The sequence below is a fragment of the Grampus griseus genome (assembly GCF_964374135.1).
Source record: "Grampus griseus genome assembly, chromosome: 14".
NCBI lineage: Eukaryota > Metazoa > Chordata > Mammalia > Artiodactyla > Delphinidae > Grampus > Grampus griseus.
The window spans coordinates 14,423,423-14,443,449 of NC_139008.1; the positions used below are offsets into that span (position 1 = coordinate 14,423,423).

The 20,027-nt window shown below is 47.1% G+C and overlaps 1 protein-coding gene across 3 annotated transcripts in view; it reads right to left on the reverse strand.

Annotated features, from left to right (window-relative positions):
• The window catches only part of RABGEF1 (RAB guanine nucleotide exchange factor 1), an 87,332-nt gene extending 67,662 nt beyond the window's left edge, over positions 1-19,670 (reverse strand). For 2 of the 3 annotated variants that reach the window (XM_082671675.1, XM_082671674.1), the window contains exons 1-4: positions 19,422-19,670; positions 16,823-16,992; positions 13,503-13,681; positions 12,691-13,063 (exon numbers count right to left, since the gene is read on the reverse strand). In XM_082671675.1, coding sequence (XP_082527801.1) covers positions 12,691-13,063; positions 13,503-13,681; positions 16,823-16,992; positions 19,422-19,565 — 866 coding nt within the window. In that variant the 5' untranslated portion in view covers positions 19,566-19,670. Of the gene's footprint in view, positions 1-9,285; positions 11,808-12,690; positions 13,064-13,502; positions 13,682-16,822; positions 16,993-19,421 lie in introns of those variants that run through there. The other variant, XM_082671678.1, reaches the window with a different exon arrangement.
• Positions 19,671-20,027: the final 357 nt, after the last annotated feature.

The following is a 20,027-nucleotide window of genomic DNA, read 5'->3' on the forward strand; positions in this document are numbered from 1 at the left end:
TTATTGATTTTCTATATTCTCTTGTTTTCCTATTCTCTATTCCATTTATCTCTACTCTAATCTTTACTTTCCACCTTCTGCTAGCTTTGGTTCAATTTGCTCTTCATTTTTCTAGTTCCTTTAAGGTGTACAGTTACGTTATTGATTTGAGATCCTTGTTTTTTAATGTAGATGTTTATGGCTACAAATTTCCTTCTGAGCACTGCTTTCACGTCATTCCAAAGGTTTTGTACGTTGTGTTTTCATTTTCATTTGTCTCAAAGTATTTTTTAATTTCCCTTGTGATTTCTTCTTTGACCATTGGTTAAGAGCATGTTTTTTAATTTCTACATTTTTGTGAGTTTCCCTCTGTTACTGATTCTAGTTTCATTCCATTGTGATTAGAAAAGATACTTTGTATGATTTCAACCTTTCAAAATTTACTAAGGCTTTTCTTTGTGGCCCAACATATGTTCTATTCTGGACAATGTTCTGTGTGTATCCACTATTGTTGGGTGAAGTATTCTATATATGTCTGTTAGGTCTCATTGGATTATAGTGTCATTCAAGTACTCTCTTTCCTTACTGATCTCGTCTCTGGTTGTTCTATCCGTTATTGAAAGCGGGATAGTGAAGTCTCCAACTCCGATTGTAAAACTGTTGATGTCTCCTTTAAATCTGCCTTTTTTTTTTGTTTCATACATATTTGGTGCTTGGTTATTAGGTGTATATATGCATATAATTGTTACATCATCTTGTTGGATTAAATCTTTTTCAGTCTATAATGTCTTTCTTGTCTCTTATAACCTTTTTTTAAAAAATTATTTACTTATTAATTTTTAAATTTTTGGCTGCACTGGGTCTTCATTGCTGCTCGTGGGCTTTCTCTACTTGCGGTGAGCAGGGGCTACTCTTCGTTGCAGTGTGCAGGCTTCTCACTGTGGTGGCTTCTCTTGTTGCGGAGCACGGGCTGTAGGCGCGCGGGCTTAGTTGCTCCGTGGCATGGGGGATCTTCCCGGACCAGGGCTCGAACCCATGTCCCCTGCATTGGCAGGCGGATTCTTAACCACTGAGCCACCTGGGAAGTCCAACTTTTTTTTTAATGTAAAATCTATTCTGTCTAACAATATAGCCACCTCAACTCTCCTTTGGTTACTGTTTTCATGGAATATATTTTTCCATCCTTTTACTTCCAGCGTCTTTGTGTTTTTGTATCTAAGGTGAATTTCTTATAGAGAGCAGATAGATGGAACTTTTTGGGAAATACGTTCTGCCAAACTTTGACTTTAAATTGGAGAGTGTAATCTATTTACATTTAAAGTAATTGCTACGATTGACTATATTAAAAAGCAAACAAACAAACCAAATAAAGTAATTGCTGCTAAATAATGACTTACTTCTGCCATTTTGCTTCTTGTTTTCTATATAGCTTATATTTTTTTCTCAATTCTTCCATTACCTCATATTTTGGTATTTAATTGTTTTTCTGTAGCCTACCATTTTCATTTTCTGTACATTTTTTTCGTTATTTTCTTAGTGGTTACCTTTGGGATTACAATTGACATTTTGAACTCATAACAACTTAGTTTGAATAATACCAACTTATTTAAAATAGTATATACTCTGCTTCCAATACAACTATGTCCCTCTCATTTTATCCTGTTATTGTCACAGATTTCATCTCTATAAATTGTGTGCCTATCAGCACAGGTTTATAATTAATGTTTTATGCATATATGTGTTTTAAATCACATAGGGGAAAAGAGAGGAGTTATAAACCTTTAGTACAATAATGCTTTTACATTTACCTAGGTATTTATCTTTACTGGTGTTCTTATTTCTCCATGTGGCTTCTTCTGGTGTCCTTTTTTCTTCAGCCCAAATAAGTCCTTTTAGCATTTCTCACAGAGCAGGTCTACTAGTAACGATGTCTTAATTTCTCCTTCATTCTTGAATAGTTTTGCCAGATACAGAATTCTTGGTTGACAGGTTTTTATTTCAACACTTTAAATATGACATCTGACTCCCTTCTGGCTTCCATAGTATTTTTCTTTGGCTTTCTACAGTTTGATTACAATGTGTTTTGCTGTGGGTCTCTATGACTTTTTTTTTTTTTTTTCAGTACACGGGCCTCTCACTGTTGTGGGCTCTCCCGTTGCGGAGCACAGGCTCCAGATGCGCAGGCTCAGCGGCCATGGCTCATGGGCCCAGCCGCTCTGCGGCATGTGGGATCTTCCCAGACCGGGGCACGAACCCGTGTCCCCTGCATCGGCAGGCGGACTCTCAACCACTGCGCCACCAGGGAAGCCCTATGACTTTATCTTACGTGGAGTTTTTTGAGCTTCTTGAACTTGTAGATTTGTATCATTTGCACCCTCTCTATCTCACTTTCTTCCTAAAGAATTTAACTTGCAAATATCATGGTTCTTGATGCTGACATATTTCAGTGTGTATTTCCTAAGAATAAAGATATTCTCTGAGAAAAACCAAAGCAAAATTATCAAAATCAGGAAAATTAACATTGATAAAATTCTATTATCTATAGCCTTTATTCAATTCTCAATTGTCCCCAAAATGCCCCTTATAGCTATTGTTTTTCCTGATCCCAAATCTAACCCAGGATCACTTAATTGCCATGTCTCTTTAGCCTTCTTTAATCTGGAATAGTTCTTCCATTTCAATTTGTCTTTCATAATCTTGACGTTTTTGTAAAGTATAAGATGGTCATTCTAAAAGATGTTCTTCACTTTGGGTTTCTCCGACTTTTTCTCATGATTAGATTCAGGTTATTCATTTTTTGGCAGAAAAATCACTGGCATAATGTTGTATTCTCCTCAAGGCATTGATAGGTGATGTGCATGATGTCTGTTTGTCCCATTTTGGCTAACAACTTTGGTTAATGATTAAGGTGGAGTCTTTCAGGTGTCTCCACTGTGAAGTTACTATTTTTACCTTTATAATTAATTAGTAATTTATAGGAAAATACTTTGATGATTAATGATGATTCAGTCATAATTATGATGGTTGCTAAATGGAGGTTTTCTAACCCCATCATTCTTTCTCTATATTTATTAGGTGACATTTTACTCTAAGAACTTTCCTTTCTACCTCTTTTATGTAATTATTTATTCATTTGTGTCAACATGAATTCATGGATTCTTATTTATTCAATGGGTTATAACCCATTGCTATAATTATTTATTTTCATGTTCAAATTGTCCTATCATTTCAAATTTTAATAATGTGTGACTAAGACAGGAATTTTGACTTTATATAACATTGAGCCATTATTTCTTGCAGCAATTATATAGTTCCCTGTGCTATACAGTAGGACTGTTTATCCATTCTAAATGTTTGCATCTACAAACCCCAAATTCTCAGTCCTTCCCTTTCCCTCCCCCTGCCCCTTGGCAACCACAAGTCTGATCTTTATGTCTGTGACTCTGTTTCTGTTTTGTAGGTAAGTTCATTTGTACCATATTTTAGATTCCACATATAAGTGATATCATATAGTATTTGTCTTTCTCTATCTTACTTACTTCACTTAGTATGATACTCTCTAGTTGTATCCATATTGCTGTAAATGGCATTTTTTGTTCTTTTTTATGGCTGAGTAGTATTCCATTGTATATATGTACCACATCTTCTTTATCCATTCATCTGTCAATGGACATTTAGGTTGTTTCCATGTTTTGCCTATTGTGAATAGTGCTGCTTGAACATAGGGGTGCATGTTTCTTTCTGAATTATAGTTTTGTCCAGGTATATGCCCAAGAGTGGAACTGCTGGAACATATGGTAATTCTATTTTTAGTTTTCTGAGGAACCTACATACTATTCTCCATAGTGGCCACACCAAGTTACATTCCCACCAACAGTGTAGGAGAGTTTCCTTTTCTTCACACCCTCTCCAGCATTTGTTATTTGTAGACTTTTTAATGATGGCCACTTTGACCGGTGTGAGGTGGTATCTCATTGTAGTTTTGATTTGCATTTCTTTAATAATTAGTGATGTTGAGCATCTTTTCATGTACCTACTGGCCACCTGTATGTCTTCTTTGGAGAAATGTCTACTAAAGTCTTCTGCCCATTTTTGATTGGGTTGTTTGATTTTTTGTTGTTGAGTTGTATGAGCTGTTTGTATATTTTGGAGATTAAGCCCTTGTCAGTTGCAACATTTTCTTGCAGCAGTTATATAAAAGAAACAAATCTTTCTTAATGAGACTTGCCTGGTTTGTAATAGTAAAATCACATCACTATCATAGAGAAGGAGAATTAAATTTTCTACTTGCTATATGATAGGACACGTATCAGTTCATCAAAAACTAATATCAAACCATTTAATATATACATTAAAGAGAAAAGGAGTTAAAACTTGACCCTCTCCCCCTTTTCTCCTACTTCACCCCACAGAGGAAATTTTTTTTGTTGTTGGTTTTTGCAGAATGCAAGACTTTAAGAAACCATTAACAGCTAGAGATCTGTGCTAAACTCATAGACGTGGCTATGACTAATGTCTGCCAGTGAAAACAGAGGTCCCTATCAGAAGAGAGAAAGAGTATACACTTTTGTAAAACTAGTAGAGGATGTGTGGTTTTTGTCTACCTAGCTTCTTTTGGGGGAACCGCACCTCCCTACATTATTAGTCCACAGAGTTCAGCCATTGATGACCCTATCCCTTGGCTCCAAGAATAGGCATGTGAGCTCTGCCATTCCCCTGGCCTCAACAAATGCGTGAGGATTGCCCATAATTCCTTTCTAGGACTTCTCTAGCTTTCAGGAAAGCGACGCTCTCTCTTCTCTGGTTTTCTGGCAAAGGCGATCTCTGCAGCAGTAGATAAAGGCTGCCTAAGAATGCAGCAACCCAGGGGAAAGCCGCAGGGATAGACTCTGGGAGATAATCAGATTAGTGACAGCAGAAGGGCTCATCAAATTGCCAAGCTCCCAAGTGAGAAGCAATCCAGGAACCACGTAACTTAAGCCATTTTCCATAGGATCCAAAATCAAGGAAAACAGATCATTCACATAAGCAAAGGAGTACATTCTCTCTTGCTGAACCATATTGTGGTCAACCATGACTCAAATCTATAAGCATTATAGAATCAATCAGCTAAAAAACCCAAGACCTCCATCTTACTTTTCCTTTTTTTTTTTTAACGTTTCTAAGTAGTCTTTATCATATCAAGAACAAGAGAGCTGAGGGCTGTATTTGCTTAAATGTGGGAAAGGCTTATTAATCTGTTGATAAATAGTTAGAGGCATGTGTATCTCAAAAGGCAGCAGAAACTATTTTTAAATAGTTTTGTGGAACATATTTTTAATGGAATACTATCAAATTTTTAAAGGGGGGGAGGGGCAGCTCTACATGAACTGAAAGGAACAGATCTCCAAAAGATAACGTTGAATGAAAATAGTAAGGTGGCAAAACATGTGGTAGGCTACCTTTGCACTTCATTATATATATTCTCCTAGGATGTATCTAAATCTCTTTCTAGAATAACGATATATAGAGAGATAACATATCCTGGGATAGATAGACAGATAGATACAGTGTATATAGGAAGATAATTATTTTAAGGGATTGGGCCATGTGACTGTGGAGGCTTGGTGGGTCCAAAATCTGATGGGAGAGGCTGGCAGGCTGGAGGCTCAGGAAAGAATTACAGTTCAAGTTCAAAGGCAGTCTGCTGATGAACCAGGAAGAGCTGGTGTTTCAGTGAAGTCTGAAGACAGACGGCTGTCAGAATTCCCTCTGCCTGAGGGAGCCTTTTGTTCTATTCAAGCCTTCAACTGATTGGATGAGGTCCACCCACATTATGGAGGGTAATCTGCTTTACTCCAAGTCCACTGATTTGAATGTAAATCTCATCCAAAAACACCCTTACAGAAACATCCAGAATAATGTTTGACCAAATATTTGGGCACTGTGGCCCAATCAAGATGACACATACAATTAGCTCTCATAACTCCACCCCCTGTCAACTTGGCACCCATATGCATCTCCTTGTATCAAACTTGATCTCCATACTCAATCTCTTTACCTGGTGGGGTGACCCAAACTTTCACTCACGAAAGGTCTGGGCCATTAGTAATCCTGCCTGGATTGGCCTGTTGCAGTTTCCCACTGACTTTAATCACAGGCCATGGTAATACTAAGATGCTCCAAGTGGTCTCCTGTCCATATACTGGACAGATTGTTTAACAGATCTTGACTATGAGCACCTCTTTTCCAGGCACTGACTGTTCCAAGCATTGGGATATAGATGTGAACAACAGCGGCAAAATCTATGCCCTCGAGGGGCTTATTTGAAAGAAAATAGAGACATAACAAACAACTACTATTGGTAATAAAGGCTATAAAGAAATAGGGTGACGTGATAGATGGTAATGGGAGGGAGTATGCTTTAGATGGCATGGTCAGAGAAGGTCTCACTGAGTATGTAACATTTGAACTGGAACATAAAATATGAAAAGGAGCCAGCCATAAATGAGAAGGGTGGGGGGAAGGGCATCCCAGGCAGAGGAAATGTCAATCACAAAAAGCTGAGGCAGGAACTGAAAGAAGGCCAGGGTGGAGGATGGGAAACAAGGAGCAGGGTGGTGTGTTGGGGCTGGAAGGGTTGGCAGGAACCAGATCAAACATGGTTAGCCTTTCCAATTTCATTTTAAAAGCCAAGGGTTTGAACTTATTTACAAAACAGAAACAGAGTCACAGATGTAGAAAACAAACTTATGGTTACCATGGGGGAAGGGATAAATTGGGAGATTGGGACTGACATATACACACTACTATATATAAAATAGATAATAAGGACCTAATGTATAGCACAGGGAACTCTACTCAATACTCTGTAATGGCCTATATGGGAGAAGAATTTTTAAAAGAGTGGATATATGTATATGTATGACTGATTCACTTTGCTGTACACCCAAAACTAACACAACATTGTAAATCAACTCTACTCCAATAAAAATTAATTAAAAAAAGAAAAAAGCAAAGTGTTTTAAGTCAGCATAGTGCAGGATCTAATCAACCGTTTCAAAAGACTATTCTGGAGAATAGGTTAGTCGGGGTAATTGAGAGCCACATTAAGCCAGGAGGCCTTTGTAGTAACTCAGGATGAAAGATGATGGTGAGTCAAACAAGCGAATCTGTGAAAACTCGATACAGCTTGAAGATGTATTCAAGTACTTGGTGATGGATCGCAAGGAGAAGGGGAAGGTGAAGGAGGGGAGTGAAAGGTGATGCAGGTTATTGTTGACTGGGTGCATGGTGGTGCCACTTCCTGAGAGGGAGGAGGTGGAATGAGGATGTTTGGGGTGGGAGGGGAGATCAGGAATTCCATCTGGATGTATTAAGTTTGAGATGGCTAACAGATATTGAAGTGGCCATATCTGGCAGGTTATTGGGTGTATAATTCGAGGCTGAGGCAGGAAGCCTGGACAGGAGTATACATCTGCAGAGTCATCAGCACATGTAGATGATGTGCCAGGTACTGACTGCCTTTTAGTCCCATATTCATCCTTCGTTGCCTCCGCAAAAATTGGGTTGGGACTTAGGAGTATTTTTTGCCTTTGCCGACTAACATGATATGATTCTTCGTTAGTAGAGGGCATTGGTGAGACACTGCAAGGAGGGAGATGTTTCCTTTCTGGTTCAGGTAGGCTTGCTCACAGCTCACACAGCTTCTCCAGCACCCAGCTCCTGCCATGCAGGGTAGTCAGCAGCACAAAGAGGCCCACAGCTTTCCCCGGCACTCCCCTGGGGTGGTTTTGCCATGGAGGGCCTCCGGCAAGACACCTCCCAAGGAACGGATTTTTCCAGCATCCCAGAGGGTGGGTTTCCAGCAAGTTCCCCCATGACTTCTCTACTGTTCGGTGAGCCATGGTCACGCCTTCTCCAAAAAAGGTCTGGGTATCAGCTCTGGGGGGACGGGGTACTCGTCCTTGGACGCTCCATCTCTGCCCTAGGGGCTGCTTCTTACATCTGCTACTCCTATATTCTTTATAGTTATCTCTACTCTTTATTAGCCAATCCCTCATTACTCCAATCTTCCTATAATTAATAGCTATTTATATTAAAGATATATATTATTCAAATTACCGTGTGGTTTTTTCCCTCCTGACTAATACAAATGACTCCAAGTGCAAGTCAGGCACGGAGACAGACGTAAGGTCCCAAGGAGTCTCTGTGTTACTTTCCACTTTGAACGGGTGGGATGTAAAGACACATGGTTGGCAAAAGGGTGAGCAGGAGTTCAGTTTCCTCTTCTGGCACGCCAGTCAGCCGCTGTAAGAGAACACTGTCCCTTTCTGTGTCTGCTCTGGGAAGCTCTGGGTTTTGGCTGGCCTCTGCTGCACATGGGCACCTACCTGCAGCTTGAAGCGGCTTCTCTGTCAGCTACGACCAGAGCTGCCGTTCCTCTGCTGGCCTCTTGGGATCTTGCACATGTAATGCAGCATCTTCTGAAGCCAAAGTGTTTGAAAAACCTGCCCTGCCCTCATTGTGTGGACCAAGTTGCCAGTTTCACCTTGACCGCTCCAGGCGGCTGCACGGACAGACACTCACATGGTGCCTCTGGACCTTGAATCTGTTTATTACTGGGTTGGCCAAAAAGCTCGTTCGGGTTTGTGTACCATCTTATGGAAAATCCCGAACGAATTTTTTGGCCAACCCAATGTATTCCAACTCTCATACCTATAAGGATTGCTGGCCTCAGCCAATCCCAGCATCATGGAGATGTAGGAACACGGAGCAGAGGCTGCCCATGCTGGTGCCTCCCTGGGACCCCTACTGAGGTACTGGAGTGTGCCTTGGAGGTATAGGGCCAGGAGAGGAGAAAAGATGTACAGGGCTTTCAGCTACTGGAACACTGGGTCTTCAGTAAGGGATCAGGTGAACCCACTTCCTAAAAGACAGAATGGTCAAGTGAGGAAGCTGAGGGTCATGAACGAATGGCCAGCACTGCCTATAAACCCCAGAAATATGGGGGCACAGGTGAGTACGCCTGCCGGGACGGAGAGCAGGTGAGGAACCTCCAGGGGCCTGTCTCCCTTTAACTTCAGGTCAGGGCGGAAGCTCAGCCGCATGTCTCAGGGAAGGGCCTGTTTGATTTAGTATGGCATCCCCAAACATACCACGTTTTAAGCAGAAATCAACACATATTTGCTGGCAGCGTGGAGGGCGGAGGAGGGAGGAGAGTAAGTCTCTAAACAAGAAAGGCACAGCACCCAGGTTCTAATTCTTGACTTTAATGCCAGGTGAGGGTACTGAGGCTCCATGCACCAAAGCGCTCACAGACAGGAAATGAACAAACACAGGCAGCGTTATCTTGTGTACACAAAGCCCACACTGTACAGAAGGAAGACGACCGACCACCCCGTGACCTCCCACTCCCAGAGGCAACTGCCTATCCCTCCTCCCCGTCTCTGTTCCCACCTCCTCTGACCCTCTGCCAGCCCGCCCTTCCTCCAATTAACATATGTATACATGTATGTTTCTTCCAGAATTCCAAAAAGTGCCTCTCCCACCCCAGTTCCCAACACTCTGGCTTCTGATGAATAAAGCCTCCCTCTTTTAAGGATCACGAGGCAGGCGCGCCACCTTCATGAAAGAGCCCCAGCAAAATGGTACCCGAGAAAGCTTAATCACTTGTAGCACAATCAAATACAGACAGAAGGTATGCAGAAGGATGATATCTGAAATTCTAACTGGGATCAAAATGATTAGTGTGAGTGGTTTTTGTTTTGTTGTTGTTACTTGTCTTAACCATTTCAGGATCCAACTTAGACCAAGATCACACAGTGAGGCTCACTCCACTCTGTGGCTTGCAGATGTCAATTTCCTAGTCCTCCAAGGAGCAACCCAGAACAGGAAGATTATATCACCTGAGCAGCCTGAGGCACAAGGCTCAGACAGCTCCCAGAACATCCCAAGCCCCAGAGAGAAAGAACAGAAATTTTCAGAGCACAGTCGACTGCTTTCCACGTGATAAGCGCTGGACAGCCTGCTGAATTCACCAGAGGTAGAATAAGGATGGTGACGATTCCTCTATGTCTTCTATTTAGAGCGTTACCCAAAGAATTCCCCCACCTGGGATGGTGTGCTGGGTTTCACTGTGGTTTTGTTTCAATCTTTTCAAACTTAGCTGCAGTTAAGTTTTTCATTCTTACTGAATTGCAACTAGCATTGCACCATGCGGTCCTATTTCCTATAACTTTCACCTTCCCAACCAGTGAATGGAGCACCTGGGAGAAAAGGTACCCAAAGTCAAACATAAGGGAAGCTCCAAAGGCAGGCCCCTTGGTTTGACCCAAGGACGTTACACACAAGAATTCCATGAAGACAGACTTCCTTTCAATCTGGGAGAAGCAGCCGTCCTTTGGAGCCCTCCTTCCTTACCCAACGCTTCTTATGTTCTGGGCTTGGCCGCTGACAGCTGAAAAGGGACCCAACTAGGAGAAGTCACTTCCTCAGATATGACTTTTATTTGGAGGCGATCACCACAAACCCTCCACATCCAAGAGTGCTTCGCAGCCTGGCCTTGGCTTCTCAACAGACGATGGCCAAACAGCGCCACCGAATTCTTTTACTCCATGTAGAAGGAGCTCTAAGCTGGCCGCCAGTGTCCCTGCTCTGCCTGGGCTACTGGCCACAGCCCTGTCCCCCCACGACGGCACAGAGCACCTCCGCGAGGACAACACGGGGGCAGAGGAATGGAGGGGCTCCAGCAAGAGGCGCAGGGACAGCGTTCCTATCCAGCGTCCCTGAAGCCCCAAGCAAGTCTTCAGGGCCTGATTTTGAGCTGACTTGAGCTTGCGTGAACCAGTCCCTCCCTGTCTCATGTGTATGGACTCTCAATAACCGAGTGCTGTGATGCTCTGGCCCAGGGAAGGCAAGAGAAGGGGCCGAGGTCGGATCACTGCGGGCACTGGGCTTACCTATCTGCTCTCTCCTCACACTGGCTCCCTCCTGAAGAGCCTGCCTCAGTGTCTGTCAAAAAACGAACCTGTATTAGCGTTCAATCTATTTGCCGATCTGAGCAACTTAAATGAAAGACCCTTCTCTGAGGACAAGGCAAGAGCCGTGCTGTCGGGGTAAGATCCAAGCAGGGACATCAGCTCCGGAAAAGCGACAAGCCGTTTGCGGATGAGAACAAGGAGAGAACATGTTATCTCAGAACCTGAACCACTGACTGGACCGCCCCCTTAGATGTCAGCCTGGACACCTGCTCCACGCACATAAGAATACAGTGTAGGAGCGGGGGACCATGCCCTGGAATCTTCCCATACAGGGGCCAAGGGGTCCCTGCCCCGTGAAGGAGCTCAGCCAAGGCCCCAGGGCTTGGCCTTCTCTTCCTCAGCTCCCCCACTACCCTCCTCGCCAATCTGGTCTTGTAAGACTGAGACCGATGAGGCTGACAGAAAAAAAATCTCCCTACAACAACAGCCAGGAGCAGTCAAGTTCAATCGCGATTACAGGGAGAAGCCCTGCACGCAGCACGGGCACGTCCCCGTTCCAGTGACTGGCGCTGCAGAGCATTTCCTCTAGGGGGCGCAGGCCCACACCCCGACTGGCTGCCCCAGGCTGCAGACAGCGCGAGAAGGAAACGCAGTGAACAGAAGCTGGTGGATCTTTTTCTCTCCGAATTGTGCAGAGGCAAACATAACGGAGGTCTGCTGCTCTCTTCCCACAGCTCCTGGGATAGCTGCGCCTCTCCTCCGGCCCTCTCTTTCCTTCCCCAAGATAGACAATCTCCGAGAAGGAGAACGTTGGCAGGAAAAAGCAACAGGGCTTCCCATCCAAGGAGGTTCACCACAAATTGGATCCTAACATGGAATAGCGGTCAAGGATGTATTCTGAGCCTCTAGAAAGGATGTTACATCTCAAAGATAACACAACAACTAGGCATCTTGCCTGCTTGACTTAGGGAATCTTCAAAAGGAGTCCCTGAAATGTGCATTCCAGCCCCATGAGAAGATAACCCTTCAAGCAAGGAAGGTTAGTGGAAGGTAGGAGAAGCCAAGGCCCTGAGGCAGGGCTGTAAACATTGTGCTTTTCTAAGGCCAACCTGGTGCATGGCTTTGGCAACTATGGTTACATCTCCAAAAGGTGGTGAAGAATATGTTTTGGGAGGAAAAGAGTCCACATCCTAAAACAAAGCGTGGGGCTACTGTTGAGGGAAGAGGGAGAGAAAATGTTCCTTCTTCAGCCAGGGGCTCTAGGTGGCTCCTTGGGTAAATCCCCCATCATGTTCCACATTCATACTGATACACTGAGCACAAGGAAGGGACTCTTGAACAGGATGGAGGAGTGGTTATGCCTACGTGAGTTTGGTAACGTGGCTCTAAAAAGGGCAGAAACTCTCTTGCAAGATCAAGAAAGTGACAAAACCTCTCTGGACTTCCTGGTCAAGCCCTCGCTAGCCAGACCCCATAAGCCTCAGGCAGAGACTGCCGTGCCTCGAGGAAAGGCCAGGTGAGCGCAGGCACCAAGTCCTCGTGGGCCACCAGCCCTGAACCTGGCCCCAAGGTACAGCCAAGGAGACTGGGGCTGCACCTCCGTCCACCTGGAGTTGTGCCTCAGGACCCGTCCTCACCTCAGCAGGTTCTGGGGCAGCCAGCAGCCCTTCCAGGGACCTTGCTCCCAGAGCTGCCAAGGGGAACGGACACCCTCCCTGACAGGACTCTGCTCCCTGCCAGGGCTACTCACCACCATGTGATCTTGAACTCATAGATGGGGCGCTTGCAGTAGTAGTGGTTGATGAGGTGCTTGTCACACACCCCGATGCACTGGTGGTCCACGGTGAGGCCCTGGGCCGAGAGGTCCGTGACCAGGCAGTGCAACAGGTCATAAACGTCAGCCACGGCCTCCCAGGGCCCGAAAGACACATCCACTTCGCAGTGGTGCTCGAAGAGCTGTCCGTCACTCTCGCTCCGTTCAAAGCGCAGGGAGCTGAGAAGCGGACACTCGTAGGGGGTGATGGGCATCTCCTCCTTGAAGACACAGACCTTGAGCTTGGCAAAGCGGGCCTTCCGCTGGACGGCGCGCAGCCGGGCAATCTCCACAATCCGCTCCAAATGGTCTGCGGGGGTGAACACGTCACCCATCAGTGGGACGGGGGTGGGGAGGGGGGCGGGGCACAGAGAGAGCCCCAGTGACAGTGGACCCAAGAGGGAAGAGACAGATCCCTGGGGAAGGGACTCTGGGCCCATGAAGGGCACAAACTTAAACAGGAATCGTGGTTCTGCAGGGCAAAAGGAAACAAAGGGGATGGGATGAGTACCACCCTTCTGAAATGCGATTTGATGACGTTGCAGGCAAGGTGGTCCCTATTTCATCTGAATCTTCCTGTGGGACTGGGAGGGCGGCAGGAAGGGAAGCAGGATCCTCTCCCATCTTGAGTAGGACAGGTGTCTTGGCGAGCCATGACCCACTTGTTCTGGTGGAGACCTCAGCACTGACAGATGCCTCGCTACCCTCCCTCCTCACACCCCGACTGCCCCGCACAGTGAGCCCCTCACCTTTGTAATAGGGCATGAGTCCCAGAAACGCTTGGCGCACTTTCTCCCCCTTCAGTGGCTGCATGTTCTCCAGCTGCTCCAGGAGAGGCCCGATGGCATAGTACTGGGCCTCTTTGTACACGGCCCGCACACGCTCCCGGGGCGGCAGGTCCCCCGAGCGCAGGAAATTCAGCACATCTCTGAGCAGGAAGGAAAGAGGGTTGGTGAGAAGGAGTAAATGGATCCGGACAGTGCCACCCAGTGGTTAGAGCACAGGATCTGGACCCAGATGGCCAGCTGTGTAACCTTGGGTAAGTGAACTTAACCTCTCTGTGCCCTTTCTCCTCTGTAAAATGGGGGAAAATAAGAAAACTACCCCATAATGTTATGAGGGGATTAAATAAGTTAATACATAAAAAGTGCTTAGAAAATACCTGGCACAGAGCAAGCCCTCACTAAGTGTTAGTAGTTGTTATTGTATCATTATTATTATAATTATTAAGTATATACAGGAAAAATGGGAAGATATGATATCTAGCCCCTTAATTACATTTTGAATTGAGGTACAGATAATAGCCAATAAAGGTACACATCTTAATTGTACAGGCCAATTACTTTTTCACGTATGAATATACCCACACAACCACCACATACATCAAGATATAGAACATGTCCACCTAATTAAAGTTTCCCTGTGCCTCTTCCCAGCCAATCACTACAGAGACAACCACTCTAACTTCTAATTCTATCAACAAAGATTAGTTTTGCCTCTTCTTGAAATGCATGTAAGTGGAATCACACAGTATGTTCTCTTTTGTGCCTGGCTTCTTCCCCTCAACCTAGTGTCTTTGAGATTGATTCCCTACGTCATCATGCGTAGCAGAAGTTTCCTTCCTTTTATCGCTAAGTAGCATACCGTTGTATGGATACACTATAAACTTTTACCCATTCTCCCGTTGATGGACATTTGAATTGTTTCCAGTTGGGGTCTCATAAGAGTAAAGCTGTGATAAACATTCCCTGTAAACTTCTTGTGGACTCAGGCACCGGTTCCTCTTGGGTAAACATCAGGAGGAGAACTGTTCGGTCATAAGTGCCTGTTTGACAAAGTGGTTGTAGCATTTTATTCCCACCAGCCACGTGGAAGAGTTCTGCACTCCCCACAGATCCTTGCCATCAGTATCATTCTGTAGCTATACGGAGAAGAGGAATGCCTAACCCTGACACCTGAATAAACTGGCTTCAGGAGTGAACAAAAAATCACATACTGCACCTTCTTAAAATAACAATTCAGTTCTTTTAATTCTCTCTTCAGATTCTTTAGGGCTGAAAGTAATCAGACCCATCACTGGTAGGTGTGGGAAGGGCTCTTCTGTGAGGATGTATCAGTAAACCCCAAGACCAAGCTGTTACCTCAGTAGCGAGTCTATGACCATGAAGCAACACCAGCCAACACTCACCAAGTACTAATCTGTGTCAGTCACTATTCAGGAGTTATCCCATTTAATCCTTCCAACGACATGGGGTAAGTGCTTTCTTACGTCCGTTTTATAAATGAGGAAAAAGTGGGGCTCAGAGAGCTTAAGGAACACCCTTGCTAAAGGAGCCACAGCCAGCCAGATGCAGACACGGGTGACTCCAAATCCACACCCACAGCGGTCCAGACTCCAGTCCAAGCCGCTGTGCACTGATCACAACGGGAAAGTGCCCCAGGTGGAGGCCCAGGCAGCCTCCATGGTGGCTGCTGGGGCTACGTGAGCTCACCCGCAGAGAAATGCCCTAAATCCCTATTTTATTTTATCTGAATCTTTCAACAGCTCCACAGGCTGCTGATGAATCTTAGGCCACTGGAGTCCAGTAGCCTGAGGATAAACACCACAATGTCCTGCTTGCTGCCATGCCCTTGCCTGGCCCTGCCACTCTCCAGCTGTGGCCACCTGGGTATGGGCGCATCAGCCTAGGGCCAAACCGGGTTCCCCTTCCCCGTCACTCCTTCGAAAATCAGTCCTCTAGGATCGTAAGCAAATCTTGGTGAGTCCTGAAAAACATAACCGCGGGCAAGGCCCAGTGAAGAGTGCTGTGGGAGCTGCCAGCCGGGCCGAGCACTTCCCTCTCCCAAACAGCCTGCAAACAAAAATCTTTTTATAGCTCTGCAGAGCGATGTGACACTTTGTTTTCTCAGCACTGGAGGCAGCTGACCGCCCAATGGGGAAACCCAGATGCTTCAGAGCAAATTATTTGACGAGGCTCCTTTCTGAGGGTGAAAATGACCCTTCTCCCAGTGTGGGCAATCCTACTTGGAGGCCGGCACAGAGACGTAGTGGTTGGAGGGTCTCCTTTTGTTCAAGGTCAAAGACCATGTTAGTTCTCCAGTCATCTCCAAAGTTAGACGGATGGGGCAAAGAGTTTCAGCCACATACTCTGAAAGGACCTGGCCAGGGGTCACACCAAGCCTCTTTATTTAATCCACATGACAGGCCTGCAAGGCAGCTATAATTACTTCTCATTTCACAAACGAGGAAACCAAAACATAAAGTCTTTAAATTGTTTATCTGTAAGGTTGTCAGAAGTCCTCTCTTGGGAAGGGCTATCTTTTTTTGAGATTGTGTTGTTACATGTTTTACTGTTAAAATGACAGTAACAATTGAAAGTGGGGTTTTTTTGTGTGTGTTTTTGCTGTTGTTGTTTCGTTTTTGGGGGGTTTTTTTTTTTTGGCTGCACGGTGCGGTACGCAGGATCTTAGTTCCCCCACCAGGAACTGAACCTGTGCCCTCTGCAGTGGAAGCATGGAGTGTTAACCACTGAACCGCCAGGGAAGTCCCTGAAGGTGTTTTTTTTTTAAAGACTTGGCAAAATTACAGGATGGCAACCCTATGTTGGCCCTTCCCTCACCTTTTTTTGTCCTATTTGTTTGTTTCAAACTATTGAAAGAAGTTTGGGAACCACTGCCACGCCCCATGTTTCTCCCTAACAGCGATGCTGAGCCCCAGAATCTGGATCTGAGGGTCTTCTCCCAGAAGCTGTGTTGGAACTCCCCTGCCTCTCGGTGCGGTCACACCTATTCCACAGGGATGACAACTTCCCAGTCTTAATTTGCATAGCAGAGAATCAGTTTCATCACATCCAGCCAATGTGTGTCACCTGGGATTTCTCCGGCTGTCCTTGCCTCCTCTGGGAAAGAAACTAAGAATTCTGATGCAATGCAATATGCACATTTATTAAATTCCACCAGCAGGTTATCTCCTCTTCTAGGTGTTATGGAAGACATCAAAGTCCCATGCCCAAGCCCGGGCTGCTCACTTGCTAGGACCCTGCAGTTGATGGCAGAGGGAGGAACGTACCCGAAGTGCGCACCGTCCCGATCAATGAAGTAGCGGCCCTCGGCATCCGTGGGGATGTAGTGCCGCCCGCTGAACATGGCCGCCAGCATGGTGTCCTCGTAGCGCCGCAAGGTGGACAGGCGTGTGGTGAAGTGAGCCCCTCCGATGTTAAGGGGGACAACCTCAGGGAACTGGGGAGGAATCACCGGCACTTTTAGTCCCACGGTGGGGAGGCAAGCCGGGGCTGCCCCGTCTGCCGCCTTCCTGGGTCTAATGAGCGCCACCCGAGGCCCAAACCCAGGCATCTTTCTGACCTCTTCTCTCCCCTCCCTTTCCCTGCATTCATCAATTACCAAGTCCTCCCCATCCTCCCACAGCTCTTAAATCAGGTCTCTGCACCGCAGTCCTACAATCTCTGCTCTAGAGTTCAAAGCCTTTACTGTCCTCCTTCCACTTCCTGAACTCCCCACCTTTGTGCCCTTGCTCATGCTGTCTTCTCCGTCCCCAGCGCTCCTGCCACCCTCCCTCTGTCCATCCAGCAAATGCAATGGCCCCATCTGGCAGTGTGCGCTGTTCACTGCACAGGGACACCTGCGTGAGTGGGGTCTGCCAGCCCAGCTGTACACCCTTTTGCTAATTCACACCAAGGCGCCATATCGGTTAGCAGCATCCACTCATTCTGAGAGCTTCTATTCAAGGTCCCCTACTCCGTGAGCATTTCTGCTCTGTTGTCCTTTGCCTGCCCCAAGACAGGGTTCACTGAACACTCCCGCCATTGTGCCTTCACTGTAGCCCACGTTCTCCTGTATAACAGAGCTCTGCACAACGGGAGCTTTGTGCTATCGGTCGTTATTATTGCCCAAGTTTCCCGAGGGCAGGAACAGCATCTTGTTCACCTATCCTGAGGCCACCCAGAGCAGGGCCCACAGATGTTTGTTGAATAATGCCAGGCATCCACTCCTCATCCTCTGTACCTCTCCACTTCTTTCCTTAATCTGTGCAGGGAGATTAGTGCCCAGTCCAGCTACGGTTCTGGAGGCAAGGGCAGGGAATGATGGTACCTACATTTGCCCTGAGAAGCTCTAGGGTCTCCCTAAAATGCTCAGGACCTTTATTTATTTTTTTAAATCTCTTTCACTGTTTGTGGTTTTGAAAGAAATGAGGCCAGTTCTCCCTAATTTTCCCACAAACCTCCTCCAGATTAACTAAAATTTTACCCCAGTGCATACTTTTCAATATTACGACATCTCTCTGGCTCTGTGAAAGTCTATGTGTATTTATCTAGACAGTCCTTTTTCCCAACTTTCAAATCCTTTGTGAAATAAAGTAGGATACAAATACGTTACATCAAAGTTGCCCAGTGTCTTGTGCAGTGCCTGGCTCATAGTAAAGCCCCAGATATGCACTGAATGAATGGATGAATGAAACGGACGGGCACTTACAGTTCTGTGAATGCAGGTACTGTTACCCTTCTGCACCCAGAGGACAGGAAACGCCTTCTGCTTATTCTATAGCTAGCTCCTCTAAAACTATTTTATGTGCATACCAAGGACCCCAATATTATTTGGAGATAATAATACTTCACATTACTCACATGGAGCCATGTAATTTGTGAAAGAGCTGGCACTGGAGTGCTGGCCTATGGTCTCCGGGTCCTGTGCTTTTTTCCTCAAGCCACACCGTCTCACCAGTGACAGTGCACAAAAAACGGCACCCTGGGTCTCCCACGGTTCCCTTCTTTTTTTTTTTTTTTCCAATTACAAAGAGTCCTTCTGGAGATTTGCCCATTTTCACAACTGCCCCACGATGTTTAGAGTACTGGTTCGTAACCAAAGAGGACACTACAGTTCCCAGAGAGCCTCACCCAGCCCCATCGTGCCCCTCTGGGTCTCAGTCTCTTCACCTAGGACTCCACAGGTCATGTCTGCCACTACCTTAGCCCCTACCTCCTAGCCTCTGTCTTCACTGCCCAGCAGAGCCCCACCTTCCCTCCTTTCCCTTCTCTTGAGGGTCATTTCAGGTGTTCGTGTGATAGTGTCACATGCGTTAAGTAAGACCAGTGGAAGCCACTGTGCATCACAGCACAACAGCTAGGAGGGAAAGCCATGGAGGTGTCAGGTGAGTGAGGCCACATCTATTAACTGGCCTGCTTCTTATCTGCACACAGCCCGTAACCCCACTCTCTGGGCAGCTGGAGACTGGGTTTGGGCAACCACTGAGGCCTCCTCTTGGATTCTCTAGGAGACACTATCATCTCTTGGGGCTCCAAGGGCCCCTTCCCACGGCCTACCCTCCCTCCTCCAGTAGGTAAGGTGGGACATAGGGATAGGAGTACCAACCCTGCTGGCAGTGAATCCTGGAAGGAGGGGGATGGGAGGGCCAGGTGCCGCCTGGGGCAGGGAAGACACACCTGGTGCATTTCGGGGGTGGGGTGGGGTCGGGTGGTGGGTGGGAGCGGGGTGGGCAGGGGAGCACGGCTCCTCTGGCGCCGCCCTCAGCCCGACCCCCACCCCTGCCTCAGCGCGGCAGCGCTGCTCACATCCCAAGGTCAGCTCTGCCTGGCACCGGCTCCTCCCCCCGCGCCCCTTCCCGCACCCCCGCACGCCCTCGGTCCAGGTACCTCCTGCGGCAGGAGAGGCAGTGCGTGCCCCGCCTGCGTGGCTGTCGGGGTGGCCGGCTCCAGAAAGTCGTCTTCAGCGTCGGAGCTGGACATGGCACCGTCCGGGCGACGGCTGTCTGGCTCCCGCCCCGTGACTACCACCATCCCTCTGGCTCTGGGCAGTGGGCGCGGCTTCAGGCGGGCGGGAGGGCGGCGGCCCGGGTACTAGCACCCAGCAGCGCCTGGCATGACGCGGCGCGGCCGACGGGCGGGGCCGGAGGGGCGGAGAGCGCAGCGCGCGCGGGCCGGAGGGCCGTCGCTCCCTCAGCGCCGACGGGCTCGCCGACCACCCTGAAGACCGCAGGGCGACCGGCCCGACCCGGTCGCCTGCCGTTATTGGCCGAACCCCTGCTGGCTTCCTCCCCTGATTGGCAGGAAGCTCGCCCAATCGCAGAGCAGGCAGCGCTTTCAGCCAGCGTCTAAGTGGCCACCGGGAGCCGGACCGGCTGGCCTGCCCTGCTCTGATTGGCCCTCTGGCCAGCAGGCGCGCCCTCTCCAGCCAGCTAACACTGGCTCGGCGCGCTGGGTGCGCGCGAGGCCCCCACCTCTAAGCCAGGCCTTTTTATA